The 15,181-nt window shown below is 43.1% G+C and overlaps 1 protein-coding gene and 1 non-coding gene across 14 annotated transcripts in view; both read right to left on the minus strand.

The window, feature by feature from the left end:
* The window catches only part of RBM39 (RNA binding motif protein 39), a 30,882-nt gene extending 18,519 nt beyond the window's left edge, over positions 1-12,363 (minus strand). For 2 of the 13 annotated variants that reach the window (XR_005952177.1, XM_041398250.1), the window contains exons 1-4: positions 12,067-12,362; positions 8,904-8,966; positions 7,015-7,064; positions 4,034-4,228 (exon numbers count right to left, since the gene is read on the minus strand). Coding sequence is in view for 9 of the 13 variants with exons in the window: in XM_041398250.1 (XP_041254184.1) it covers positions 4,034-4,228; positions 7,015-7,064; positions 8,904-8,954 (296 nt within the window). In the remaining 4 variants the exon portion in view is untranslated. Of the gene's footprint in view, positions 1-4,033; positions 4,229-7,010; positions 7,065-7,283; positions 8,581-8,607; positions 8,681-8,903; positions 8,967-12,066 lie in introns of those variants that run through there. The other 11 variants (XM_041398254.1, XM_041398258.1, XM_041398253.1 and 8 more) reach the window with 11 other exon arrangements.
* Positions 12,364-14,466: 2,103 nt separating this feature from the next.
* TRNAE-UUC lies at positions 14,467-14,538 on the minus strand. Its single transcript has one exon. It is a non-coding gene; the product is annotated as a tRNA-Glu (tRNA).
* Between the last annotated feature and the right edge of the window lie 643 nt (positions 14,539-15,181).

The raw sequence follows: 15,181 nt of genomic DNA on the forward strand, positions 1-15,181 counted from the left end.
AAGACATAAAACACAGGCATATGTTGAGATGAGATCACAATTGATCAAAACCAGACCTTTTTTTGCCTAGGATAAATTACTCCCTTTCCTGCTCAAGTCCAGACAAATTATTGCTGGGAGTGTCCATTGAGGTTCTTCAATAACTACTGAACAACTGCCAAAAGCTGCACCTGGAAATACTGGTACTAATTTCAGAGGCTACCTTCTTATCAGCCATGGGACTACCTTGCACCTTCACATCAGATGTAAAATATGGTGCTCTCCATTTTAATTCAAATGCAGCCAGACAGAGCAGTGACAGTGACTCCAGAACACTAACATGCAGACCAACAATAATAAATAGTTAAGACCATGAGTTTTCAAGAAAATGGTGAAAGAAATATTTTAAGTATTCGTCTAAATTTAATTAATAACAAAACCAAAACACCAACAACTGAGAAGTAACAGCTTTCAAATACATGCACAAAGTGGGGGTGGAGGGAAGAGGAAAAAAGGGCAGGGAAAACCCACAACCCACCATAACTCCAAAAATCTCCATTTTCTTTCTTGACTAGTACTGTCTTATTTACAGAACTCCATGAGACCAACATTAAGAAACCCCAGACCACTGGAACGGACCAAGCAGAAAACTGCCTAGGGCAAAGTGAGAGCCCAAATTACCTTCTCAAAATCAACAGTATACCCTTTTCAACGGTATTCTCCCTGTGTTTTTCAAAGGAGACTTGTTTGTAAAGTCATACATCTCAAGTAAAACTTCTTCACTGCTTCTACTGTCTCTACAATTGTTGCCCAGTTCCTGGCGATCTGTATGTCACAAGCCATTAATCTCTGTGTCTAGGAGTCACCTTCTTTGTAAGCCAAAGTCCTGTGTGCAGCCAACGCACACACTTCCACAAAACCTGTGAGATGCCACAGGGCCCAACAATGGTCAGGGCAGAAGACAGCCAGCAAATCATCAGCTTTTACCTATTCATTCATATTCAAGATTCCAACAAAAAAATGCTGGACAAGGCAAACTTTGGGTAACAAAGTCCAGGAGAATCACAAACAACTTTCAGTCATCACTGAAATAAACCTGTTTTCCTAACAGCTTTGTCTAAATTTGTGATTTCAGAATAGAAACAAGATGATCTAAGTGACTTCTACTTTATGTTAGCAGCAGCTGGGATTTGCCCAGCACATGTCTAAGCAAGACTACTCAGTCAAGTTCCTTCTCCTAAGAGACCTAATGACGCAGCCATGTAACACTTAAAGGATAACATATGTGAAAATAACATGAGAAAAAAAAAACCTCATGAACACTAAGCAATGCAAGACAGTCACCTAATTTTAACCTAATTTAAAATTAAAGCATTTAACTACATTTCAAGCCTCAAGTGAGAAACTCGAAGTTTTCAGGTTCTCTGTAGCACTCTCCTCTCTTTTTCCTTCAGAGTTACCTGAACTTTTTTCTCACTACTGCTGAGATGCCTCCTAATTGCTCTCAGTGGCAAAACCATCTCAGTTTACAGATAACCAGCTTGAAAGTGAGCCTTTATAAAGCTCATGAGAAAGATCACAAGGAAGAGGAAGAGTAAGATAAAGATAAAAATAGATAAAAATAGTAAGATAAAGATAAAATAGAAGCCATTAAGCAATTTGAGCTAGATACTGCAGTCAGCTACAACCCTGTCAGCAATAACTCCAACCCAAAACTACTGGAACAGCCCCACAAGGAGAGATTCCAGAAATAAATTCTCCAGCCAGAAAGAGTACTCTGGCAGTCACTTTTCAAACACTGAACTTATGCCACTGATACAGAGACAACTTCTTCAAATGAAAGCTCAGTATTGGTATCTCCAAAGGTGGTTGGTGACGCAGGAGGCTTTATTGCCTAAGTTTTCATCTCCCTGAAATTCAGCATCTGTTATACAAATTTAAAGGTGGGTCCCTGCATTTTAAGAGCCTTGAACAGGAACTCCACAATCCCTTCTCTTTCACACATTTAGAGCCATAACTAGAATTCTGGAATCACATTAGCATGCTTATCATTTTAACAGGACCATTCATCATCTACAACTGAATGACAGCAACTGCTTGCTGACTGCCATCAGTCAACACAAAAGATTCTGGGACACATGTGCTTGCCCTGTACCAGTTTTCCACAAAACCATCTAAACACACTAGAATTCTACTTGGTTAAATGAAAGCAATGATTTGGCAACTGAAGCAGTGAACCAACTATCAAATGAATAGCACAACTATATACCCTCAGAGCATACTACATTATCCCTGCATCTTGTTCACTGTACCTCAACACCAGAGCAATCACCCAGAACAGCTATGGGAGAGTGCCAGGACAGCAAAAAAGACGCCTTGCAACTACTTACCTTTCTGGCATAACATATCTCAGTGCATTGAAACAGGCATGGGTTATTGTAGTAACTTTCAACCTCTACTTGCAGAAATTATTTTAGAAGACCAGAACACTGGAAATCCCAAATTTCTCCAGGTGAAAAACCTTCTCACCCAGTGACAACAAGAAAAACAAAGAATAAAACCCTCCAACACAGCTGGAAGAATGTAGCAACTCCCAACTACAAGACAGAACAAAGGACATCCTCTCCACACAACACTGCACTGGAGGGAAGGACGCCAGCAGGCTCCATATACAGAACGCTGAAGTTTTTGATCAAGGTCCTCCTGGAGCCACAAGGGTGGCACTGGCATAACCCAACCAGCTACTGTAATCTCACACGTGCAATAGAGTTGTAGGAAAACAACTCTGCACTGCTGAAATCTTTACAGCTGAAGTCCAGAGCAGTGTACAGAGGCTCTGATACTCAAGACAAAGGAAGTGCAGGGCTGATATATTATGATCCCCACACACACAGGATTGATGATGCACAGGACGCCACTGCACCTTACAGAACCCAGGAACTGCAGCAGGTTTTCACTACGAAAATGCCAACATCCTGCTGACTTAGCACAGAGTGAGATCCTGAGACCTCAGGAAGTTTTTGTTTGTAGTCCAAGAGTACAAAAAGCCCGAAGAAAAACATTCAGGTTTGTAAAATTGCACAAGCCTACAATTTATCAGAAGGTAAACGCTGTCTGCCCAAACATCTTGAGAGATTTCTCTATCATGGATGGCATCATACGTCATGATTAAAAAAATACATCCTTTTCAAATGCTTTCTTTTAACATAATCTTGCATTCCAAGATTTGACAACAATTGAGATGAGAGCCAGACAACAGCAGAGACAAACCGCAGCCTCAGGTAATCAATGACAGTCAAGCATACAGCCCAGCTCCCACTGAGTTTCTGCAGAAAGAGGCAATGGGAAGCAAAAGGGAGAACCACAGTACAAACCATCAGAAACTACACTGATCAAAAAACATCTTTTGAGAATTGATTTACAAATGCCTGGAACCACCTATTGCTGAAGTTCTATCAAGCTAAATATCTGAGAGAACGAAAGAATTCTTGTCAGCCTCGAAACAAGTCTGAGAAAAAAGCAGGGCAAATCTGCAACACATGAGCATTACTAAGACCAGATGCTCCCAGTCTGGATGCATAAACATGGAATATGTTTGTGTGAATATCCATTTATGGAGTTAATGTTCAAGAACAGCAAGACAGTAAAAATCTTCAGTAACACCAAAAAAAAAAAGGGGTATGAGCCTGTAACCAAATTAACAGACTACTATTAATTTTTTGACAGCTAAACTATCAAGTTCATATACTTTAAGTAGTTAGGACATGGAGAGAATTTTGTTGTTATATTGATTTTGTGATAAACTTAGCTTTCCCACTCAGCTGTACACATTCTTTCATTTGTTTTCCCATCTCTGTGTTTGGCCAAGAATGAAAACCTAGAAGAGGAATATTACTATCCCCTTTTGCACTCTGTATTTACTGACATTCTTCAACCAACCTCTCACTTTCTTTTCAATGATAATTACTGACCAATTTAGAAAGCAGAGAGTGAAACTTTGACCTTCCACACTGTGACAACGAAGCACACATGGAACTCTGAACAAATGACCTACTAGGGACTCCTATAGCGGCCTCTGAATCGGCGATCTCTACTCCTAGAGCGGCTGCGTCTGCGTTCTTTGCTTCTGCTCCGTTTCCTTTCCCGGCTTCTGCTCTTTTTCCGTTCCCGATCTCGGCTCCGTTTGCGTTCCTTGCTTCTGCTCCTCTTTCTGTCATGGCTTCGACTTCGGCTCTTGCTCTTTTTTCTCCTGACAAAGAAAGTGCAACTTCAGTTACACACACAGTTCAGTGTTATTTACCCCACATTCCACAGTGCCTCTGATGTCACAGACACTGATGGGAAAAGTTTGTAGCTGTTGGTATTTGCAGTTTTTATTGTTAAATGGGTGGCTAAGCATGTCAGCAATCTCCTTTCATAAGCCACATGAAATCTGCAACAGCACATTTTATTTTAAATTTTTTAATTGCTAGGGAATGCTTTCAGAAGAGCAAAAGGACTAAAAACCCGTTTCCTATGTTAGACCTAGTACACAGCAATTGCAGTACTTCATCTGGTGTTCAAACATACTTCATTATTTCAAGAATAAATTATATAGCAAAGTAAAACAAAACACAACAAAAAAAGGAAGAAAGAGGCAAGTCTGGGGGAAAGGAAGGTTGTTTCCTCTTAATACTCCCTGCCAATAGTCTTTAACATGCTGCTTTTAAGAGTTTTGCTTCCTACTTGCCACTCCCACTCATAAACCACTTGCTTTTTTAAGTCTGTGGCTCTTAGAGGTTTGGGGCAAACTGCAGATTTTTGTACCTTTACCAACTTACTTAGAAAATGGAATCTTCTAAAACCCGTATGTCAATTGTACCTCATATTTGAAAACTATGTGCAGTAAGCAACTGTTTCATTACTGAATTTGGATTGATCACAATTTTTTTCTTCCATCTCAGCCTCAGACCACCAAAGCTTAGTCTCCTAGTTTCTAAAATATATCCATATGTTCATATAAGACACATGTTAAACAGATGCTCAAGCTGTTATTTAAGACAGCAAAATAATTAACTTTGCTGCTAAACTTTCATAGTTTGAAACATCCTTCATCACTGAATTTTTCCTCTTCTTCCTGTTAGGCCTTCTGACTGCAGATATTATCTTTTCTCAATGAGGTCACTCACGCCCTTAAAAATTCTTTTAAAAGGGCATGTGGATTACAAAATGTTAATCCCTGTGGCTTTCTATGGCCATGTATAAACTAAGACTTCCAGTTAGTTTCAATTTCTGAAGTAAAAACATCTCTCATCTGCCACATCTAACTGAACCTAATTATTAATACCTTTTGCTCTCCAATCTCCTCCTAGGAAGGCCCACTCAAAGTATCCTAGTATTTATCTCTGAAGACAAGGATTTTGCAATTACGTTTTAAACACTATTTCTTTTTTTTTTTTTCCTTATCTGCCATAGTCCATTAGTTTCTTTAATGTTTTTGTATGGACAGAGAAGCTGCTGCATCAAAACCCAATATTCAGAAGCTTCACAGTTTTTGATAGTTCTCTATTTCTGCGTGGTGTCATCAGAATCAATCACACTTCCTGCTGTAACACAGTTTGTTATGGTTAGGCACACACTGTCCCTCTCCTCTAGGATCCATAATTTACCAACATTTCCCCAAGGTAAAACCCTAAAACACTCACTGTTAGAACAGCTCTGAAAAACACTCCCTGAAGCTCACTATACTGACCAGTACCAGTAACCATTAACTGCAGCCACTCTTCACCAATGACAGGAACTATTCCCTATCCAACAGAGGGAACCTGCTTTGCAGGCAAGGATTCCCAGCAGTCCAGATCCATGCTCTGCCTTCAAATCACAATTGAGCTGGACCTACAGGACAGACATCTAGTAAAAATGCAGATCCTTAATTCTTCCAATTAATAAAATGGACATCCAAGTATGATTTGACAATTACTGACAGCTGCACATTGTTATTTATTTTTAAAGTTGCTGATGTTCGCTGTGGATTTTCCTGACAGTTTGAATCTTATTTCAGTATTTGCCCAACTGAAGTAGATAAAAAATACCATTTGGACACAATTTGATTGTTTTAAAGCAAAGCAAGAAGTCTTGAAAATCCTGCATACACCTTTGTCTTCAGCAACAGAGTACACTGTCACAACACATCACAAAAAAAAAACTTATCTAGATGTTATGGGGAACAAGAACTATATAAAAATTATCTTCTAGAGCTTAAAAATATTTACAGCAGCTGCTTTTGATGGGGTTTTAGAGGTCTAAGCAGTTAGCATTAAAATTATTTCCATGTATTATTTAGAGCACAAGTAAAAGCATGTCATCTGTATGATTCCAGAAGGTGACAATAGGATACATACTAACTTCAGTGCATTTCTGTAATACACAGCTAACATTCTACTGTTTTGTCAACTATCAACTTTGTAATTTTTTTCTTTACATCAATGACCTCTTCACCAAATGGTGCTTGTAAGGTAAGGAATTTATTTTACAGACTACACACCTTTTGGGTATCAGCAGGTCTTCACACTCTGGAATTATGCTTGCTGAGCAAGGTGGGCTTGTATTCTTGTTTTGTACAAAACTTGTATTATAAATTTAGATGTCTTCAAAGGGCAGGGATGTGGAGCAAGGCAATTCAACACCCTAAACCTTTTCAAGAAAGCACTAGTTTCTTTAAGTGCTTTCCCCTGCTCCAAACCACAATTCTACAACAAATAATTTTTAAAATGCAAAATCCATTGCATAGTTCAAGTAACAAAAAGAATTTAAATATGCTGAACGTACTAAGCCTGTATTTTTACCTGATGCTAGGTGAATGTTTCTGCAATTTTGATTACATCAGTTGCAAAGGGTATTAACTACATTTGTAAACAAAAGAAAATTTCCAAATTGCTGCAACTGCAAATTCCAAGCTTTTTCAAATTATTTCCTTAAACACCACCGACATGGATTCACAAGTCCACAAAAACCAGCAGCCTCTACCCAAATGTAGAGAACTGAGAAAATACTTACTTCTTGCTGCGTTCTTCATGGCCATTGGCACTGCTCAATTTGTTCTCATCCTAAGCAGGGTTGATAGAAGAACATCGTGAGGACGAAGCGGAAATATTTCAAGTGGTCAAAGGGTAATGGGAATAGGAATAAGAAAATAAAAAAAAAAATTTAATACTAAATTACTTGTTTACAGTTTAACGTGGAAAGCTTTAGAAAATTTAGGTAGGCACGTTTAACCACTTTGCTGCTTAAATTTAAGTCATACAATTACAAAATACAAGACTTACATCATTTAAAAGTGTGTATTAAATTGTAGATACTTCCATACATGGTTTAGAGAGCAAGTTATCCTGTAGAATTCAGTACTCAAATGACTACATGTTATTTCTATAAAATTTAAGAGGAAGTCTGAGGTGTTTGCGAGCCCCTCGGATTAGTACCAAGGCTATATCGCTGCCTAAGCCCCGAGGCTACACTAGCAGCCAGCCACTATGGGTTTCCTGTGACCGACGCCATTCCCGAGATCTTCACTCATTTTCGCTGAAGGGTTGTAAGAGCTTGATGTCACCTCTGTCACACATCTCGCCCTGAAGCAAACAGGGATTCACACTGCTTTAGTAACGTCGACTCCCAAGCAAGCCATCAATAATCCACCAGTCCAGCCTAAACATCCCCTATTTCCATACCTGTTTACATGGAAAATATCCATGTTAAGCCAGGACACAAGAATTTTAACACAACAGTTCACAAATTCTCTTCAAGATGTAAATGTAACTGCTAAATATTACATTAACTAAATATACCATTTAAAACTTACAAATGCTCATCCAAAATTCATAACATGGTTGTAATAAACACTGCAGAACAGACTGACAACAGCTGCTATGTAACTTATATACTGGCTTTACAGTTGAATCACATTGGTTACATCAAAAGTACAATTCCTAGGCGACTTAAACTTATATACATTTCTTTCAAAATCAACGCTAAAGCATGCAGTCTGTTAACACTTCAACACCATCTGGTGGAAAACAAAAAAAGACAGTATTCATTTGCTGCTGGTTTAAGTGAAGGACATCACTAAGCTAATTGATAAAAATTTCACAGAAAAATTGACATTTCCTAATTAAACTAGGAAAGAAGAACACAAGAGTTTCTTTTAGAATGACACCGCAGACTGTGATACTGTCTTTTACTTGCTAAGAACATTCTATTCAGGGATCCAAGAATTTCTGTAAATTCGTTCACTCAGCAACTGATTTTCATCTGCCCTGTTGAGAGATTAAGCGCCAGCAGCCTTCTGCATTAAAAGCAAGTCCCACTCTTCTCACACTGAGCAGATTGTTCAAATATTTACTTGCCATGGGACTGGTGAAAAGGTTATTCTTGGAGCCCCGCTGTTTTCCCAAACCACTGCATTCACCTTGTTGCTATACCAAACTGGACTTCACAATTTTGGAGAAAAGGTTTTAGGATTTTGGTTTCTGGGGTTTGTTTTGGTTTTGTTTAGTTGGTTTTTGGGTGGATTTGTTTTGTTTTGATTGTGTTTGGTGGTTGTTTCTTTTTTAACCTAGGGGACCACGGTACAGCGATACGTCACTCAATTACTACCTTATGATTGACAGTTCACACTGGAATCAAAGGTGAATTCATGGGAGTAGAGGTGAGATATCGTTAGGCAAGTCTACAAAGAGAGATAGATGGGCATTTATTCATCACGCTGAAGTGAAACTACTGCACAATATAATTACATTAACAGTATATATTAACTTGAAAGTTACATGTAATGTATGTCCAATAAGATAAATCATGAGGGCTCCAGGGATGTTAGTTTACAGTTCAGCAGTAGTTTCATGAATAATGCTAAATTAAGGTAAACAGGACCTCAGTGGCATATTTTTTCTCACCTTTTTGTAAGGAGCTTCAAGCATTGCCTCAATATCAATATCATCAGCCATTTTTCAGGACACCTGAAAGAAAAGCAATTCCACCTGAGTTGGAGAACACCCTTGTGCTTTATATTCCAACAGCTTTTTTTTAAGAGGTCATCACTGCATTGGCTTAAATTCATTAAACATTTACAAATTCGGTAGGCATTTCCAACAAAAACTGGAATGAAGTTTCACCCAATGAGACGGTAACGAACGCGTGCAAAGTAATTACAGCTGCAAACAACAAAACGTGATTGAACGCCATTAGCCAGAGGAAAGCCAGAGGCATTCCATGAATTTCTTTCAAAACAAAGAGCACAGCATATTTCTAACACAGAAACACAGCTCTGGTGGCCATCTTGAGAAGTGCTAGAGCTTCAGCAAAGGACAATGAACAACCAGGCAAACCTGCTCACAGCTTCTGCCTTTGCCACCATCATTTACCAATCTCAGCAAGTGGACACCACGGTACTTTAAGAAATGCAGCCTCCTCCATAACAGGGGTCACAGGAAAACAGCTGTGATTCCAGAGCTACTAAAGCATACACAAAGTCCATCCAGTCTGGAACTTCACATCTCAAAACAAAAACATCCATCACACCAGGTAACGCTCGACACCACAGCCATTTTGGGTTTAGCTGCTCCTCTTATTTTCCAATTTCAACCCCTTAATATAATTTTATGTTCACTATACTCTGAATGACTTTGACACTTGATTTCCTCTCCCTATGCAGGTATGCTATTAAGCACCTCTCAAGACTCTTGGCATTAAACTTAGATATTCAACTTCCTCAAATCTCCTAGTGGAAGTTTCTCTTTTTTGTCTTTCTTAAGCTCCAGAACGGCCAGTCCTCTAGATCCAAGTCTAAGAGCCAACACTGAAGATTTGTGTGTGCACAATAAAACGGATTTTTAATTATACAGGTTAGTTCTTGCACCTTGTCTACAGGCAGGAGAACTGTGCTGTCCCAAGGCTCTGGCAGAATAACAAAAATGCTCCAACACATCAAGATCCTTTACACTGGTCACTTACAATGTCCTAATTGAGAATGCTTTACCAGAGCTGCAGCACATCTGACCCTGGCCCAGGGATACATTCTAGAATAAAACACCATCCTCAAGCACCATCAAACACTGGAAGTTCACACTCAATACTGAACTGAGGCACACTAACCTCATTTTCAAATGATTACCTATTGGGCTATAGTGCTATCACTTACAGATATGACTGTCCTTCCTTTAAGTACAATGGCTCAATTTTACTTTTTACTACAGTATTTATAGTCGGCTTTTCAAGCCATCTACAGACATGCACGTGATTTAATTCACAGCTGTTCTACCAGCATGTAGTATAAATAGTACATCAGTATGATTAAGGGCAAGAAAAAGGCAAACCCAGGATTCTACAAAAAAAATTCCCACTGTTGACAACTCCCACCCAAAATTACATTTCCAGATGTGTAATTTAGCCAACATATCAAGCTACACTTGGGGAGGAATTCTTCATTCTGAAGAAGGGTTGCCATAATAGGGACCATCAAATCTTGAATGGCATGGAAAAATGCAGAGGGAATGACTATTACTGCATTCCCCCAAATAATGAGTGAATGAACTATCATCCAGTGGATTCAAAACAATGGTCCTTATTCACAAAGCATTTAGCCACTGAATTCACTGTTGAAGGGCACTGTGGGTCTAACAAAGAAAAATAAATACATGCAATGTTTAAAAAAAAAATCAACCACAACAGTTTAAAGAAAAAGGTTTTCATTAATCAAAGGCATGCCTCGTGACCCTGAAATACACCTAACTGACAGCTAAGCACACACAGAGAGGCGGCAGTGTGTCACCGCACTGTTCGTTTTTTGGCATTTACTGCTGGCCATCATTATCGAATGTCCTGAGCTGCATGGACCTTTGGCCTCACCGCAGCAATGTGCACCCTTTGTACTCTTGACAAAACACGTCCACCGGGACAATACCGTGTTATCAGAGTACCTTTTCTCTCCATGTATCACAGTCCTGTTATCAGCCTTGCGATGCATACAATGATGCTATCCACCAAGCAGGAAGTATTTTTTTAAAAACCACAAATGAAAGCCCTAATAATTTCAAATTACTAGAAAGTCCTAGAAAGATTTTCAAGTATCCTTCATTAAACACCAATGCTCAAAAAAATTTTCCTAAAAACCTTTCAGCTTTTTCAAAAAAGCTACGTATGACTAACTTGTTTGTTAAGGGAAAAAAAAAAAACAACCAAAACCACCCAAACAAGCAAACAAAAAACACCAACAAAAAAACATGCCAAAACATCAAAATAAAAAAGGAATGAACTACACTTGAAACTTTGTGGATCTACAGAAAATTTAAAGGGACATGAAATTTACTGCAACTGAACAAGTCATTATTTTGAAAGAAATCACTCTCCTTCTGGTGTACTATATTTCATAAAAGGAATTTAAAAGGGTCCGGTTCTCAAAATTATTTGTTTTAGAAATCCAACGAATGACAATGCGACACGTATTACGTGCAGTGTCCTGGAACAGCATCAGGAAACTTTAAGGAGGACTCCGACGCCTCAGAAGGGGAGCTGGCCTCTCAGCAGGACCCATACGTCTGCGGGCAGGTCCCCGACTGCAATTCCCAATTCCCTCAATTCCCACACGCTCCTGACACGACCGAGCAGAGCAAATTCGGTTTCCTACAAACAACGATACCCGGCGCTGCCCGTCCCGCCGTGACCGCCCTCCCACCTCGCTTCTTCCGAAAGCCTTCACTGCCCGCCCGCCCGCGGCGCTCCCGCACCTCCGGCCCGTGTCCCTGCGAACGGCCCCGCAGCTGCTCCCGCCCGGTCCCCCCGCACGGCGCCATCGCGGGAAGGGCCGGGGCGGGGCAGCACCACGCCGAGGGCAGTCGGGCCTGCCCGCGACGTGGCCACGGGAACAACCGCACCGCACAGGGCCGGGCCGCGGGGCGGGGATCACCGGGCGCTCTGGCGACGCTGAGGCGCAAAGCGGCCCCGCGAGCAGGGCCCAGGCGGCCATAGCAGGGGGAGGGGCGCAGACGCCCCGGCCGCAGCACACCGCGGACCAGGCCGCCGCTCGCCCGGCAGCGGGGCCCGGGGCCCATCCACGGTTACCTGCGCCGCGGGCAGTGCGATCCTCGCTAGGGCACCGAAGTCCGGCAGCGGCGGCTCCGGCGTCACTGCCCTGGGGGTGGGGAACGGGCCCGAGGGCTTGAGCACCTTCTCCGGGCGTCTGAATCTTAAATGGACGGCGGCGCTCGGGCAGCCCCGGGGACCGGGCAGCGAGGGGCGGCGCGGCCGTGAGTCGGTCCCGGTGCCGGTCTGGCCCCGTCTATGGCTCCGCGGCTGCTCCCGAAATGGCGCCCGGCCGCTCGCGGCTCCGCGCACGGCACGGGGGCGCCCAGCGCACCGCGCAGGGGCTCTCGCGAGATGCACGGCCAAACAAGCCGCTGCACACCCAGGCTCGCGGCCTCTCGCGAGATATCGCGCCCGGAAACAGTGGCTCGAATGCTCGCGAGATTTGAGTAGACATGTGGCTTTGTCACGCGCCTTTGCGCTCTCGCGAGGGCTTGCGCGCCCGCCTGAGCGGGCCGGGAGGGGCCGAGGGGCGCCAGCCCAGCCCAGCTCAGCCCAGCCAGCCCAGCCCAGCCCTGCCCAGCCGCTGCAGTGCTCTCGAGGCGCGGGTGCCTGCGGGCTTGTGGGTGTCCATTGCGTTCGGAGCACCCGTTCCTTCCCTGGCTCTGGAAGAGCCGTGTCCCACATCCTTCAGGACGTTCTTGAGCCCCATGTCGTGGCCTTTCATTGACTCTTGCTTTCCAGCAATCTAAAGTGGGTTATGTTATGGAGTGGACAGGAGGGTGAAGTTACTGTGTTATTTCACCAGAGATTGGGCTGACGTGATGCACAGGGTCTGTGGTCTGATCTTTGTCCATTTGGCTGAGGCCTTGATGTGGTTCAGTCACATTAACAATGCCCGAAGCTGTTCGGCCGTACCCTTCTGCCAAAAACCACACCTCCCTTCCCTTCGTGGGCTAGCAGTGTCTTGCCGATTTTTCAGCCACTTCAAGTAAAACAATGTCAATGACCTTCCCTTCTGGCGCAGCTTTTGGCCCAAGCCACTGCAGATTGCTGGAGTCTTGAAGCTTAACTCAGAAGAGAAGTAGTGTTTTGTGAAAAAAGCCCCTCTTTAACGGTGCTCAATGCTGTCTCATTAACAGTGCTTTGTTTCCTTCGGAGCTCACAGAATGGTTCATTTGTATTTAAATTTAATAATACGTTTGGGGCAATTGTTCAAGGTAGAACAGATAGCATTGAGTTTCCTGCTGCAATCAGCAGGAAATAAATTGTTGCTGGGGAATTTTAGGTTGTTTTGTTGTTGTTGTTGTTGTTGTAGAAATCTGAAATAATGTAAAGAGAAATTAGAAACAAACTTTGCCTCCTGAAATTATAATTTTTTTCCTGAAAATCCCAGACTACTGTCTCATTAAATGGCATTTCTAACAAAGTTCCTGAAATGTTAATAGCAGAAAATTATCCTGGGGCTCTTGCCCAGTGTCCAAGTCTTTCTAAGATGAAGTGGTCAACCAGTAGAGTTTGGAACATTTAGGAAAAATTATCTGTTTAAAACTAAAAACAAAGCATAACTATAATAGTGTTTTTTCCAACCTAAGAATTTCTGTACAGTTTGGTTGTAAACAAAAATACTAGTCTTCTCACAGACAAAACAAGGTTTGTTGTGCTTGTTCCCGTGCACTGCTCTGGCTGCTTGTCCCGTACCCCTCGGCTTCCAGTCAGCCACCGAGTCTGGTCTAACCACCTCCGTGCTCCTTGTTCGCTCACCTCGTGGTTGTGACTGAAGTACGTGCGTAGGCTCATATTGGTGGATTTACCTACGGCTGTTCTCTGTCATCTTTGCCTGTGGAGCCAGGCTCTGGAAGGACTACACAGAAATGGGGATTTTTGTCTACTTGGCTCACACGCTCCTTGCCCACGGCTGGTGCCCAGGCAGTGTGGGAGAAAGGATGCAGCCCCGCGCTGACAGCACTCACAGAGGGGTGCAGGTGGCTGATGAGGGGTCTGGAGCAGCAAAGAGCTGCACAAGCTGCATGTCCAGCCCTGTCGCCAGACCCGGCATATCACCGGAATGCCCCGGGCTGTCGACACTCAGCTCCACTCAGCTGTTCGTGTGGTCACTACGCGCTTGGCGGGATTCACCCCTGGAGCTGAGGGGAAGCTTCCAGTACCACACTTCCTAAAAAACGTTTCCTTGCTTGTGGGATGGCTTGATCCGGAGGAGAGACTGGCTCTGCAGTGCTGACACATAACGCCACCTTATCGCTGGTGTTCCTTTCCCTAAACCTGCCTCCGTGCCCGCGCCAGGAAGTTCGTTCGCCACAGGCGCCAGGGTTGTGGGCGGGAGTTTGTTCGCGTTACCGGAGCCGCGAGGGGCAGGAGGCGCCGCGCAGAATTAACAACCGGAAGGGAAGTAGGCGAACGAAATAAAAAAGCTCGGCTTTCCCACACCGGGAGTCGAACCCGGGCCGCCTGGGTGAAAACCAGGAATCCTAACCGCTAGACCATGTGGGACTGCACGCTTGTGAGTTGTGCCTCTGCTACCTCATCCCTGCTTTGCTGCGTGTCCGCGCTGTCTCCGATCCCTGCCCGCATCTCCTGCCCGCGCTGCCCGGCGTTCCTTTCCTCCTGCCCGCCGGCACCGTTCGCTGCTCGCTGACCTCTGCCCGCACCGTTGGTCAGCATCAGGGAGTGGGGTGGGGGGTACAGGGCCACTCCTTCACTTAATTAAAAGATGAGGTTGGAGGTTGACAAAACTGAAGAAGTAGGAAATTACTAATGGGAAGATGAACAAATGAAGTATGGCCTAAAAAAGGCACAGAAACTTCATAACAGCCACTGACATGCTCTGAAACAAATCAGAGCAACCACAAAAGCAGGCAGAACAATTGCACTACCCAGCTTTGATTGAGAATAACCTTATCAAGGTACAAGGCAGGTAACAGGTGGCACACTGAAGTGGCTGGCTGTGGATGTGCAGGAAGAACTGACTATTGAGCACGTGCAGGAGTAATGCTGGATGTTGAAGAAACTTCAGAATCAATGTACCTAAACCATTTTAATCTTCCAAGATGTAACTGAACCCCTATATGTGGAAAATTCAGACCTAAATAGGCAAAGGAGAGAATTAGGACTATTGTAGTGAACAGAGTGTAAA

The sequence above is a fragment of the Onychostruthus taczanowskii genome, unplaced genomic scaffold, assembly GCF_017590055.1.
Source record: "Onychostruthus taczanowskii isolate IOZ18803 unplaced genomic scaffold, ASM1759005v1 scaffold142, whole genome shotgun sequence".
Classification (NCBI taxonomy): Eukaryota; Metazoa; Chordata; class Aves; order Passeriformes; family Passeridae; genus Onychostruthus; species Onychostruthus taczanowskii.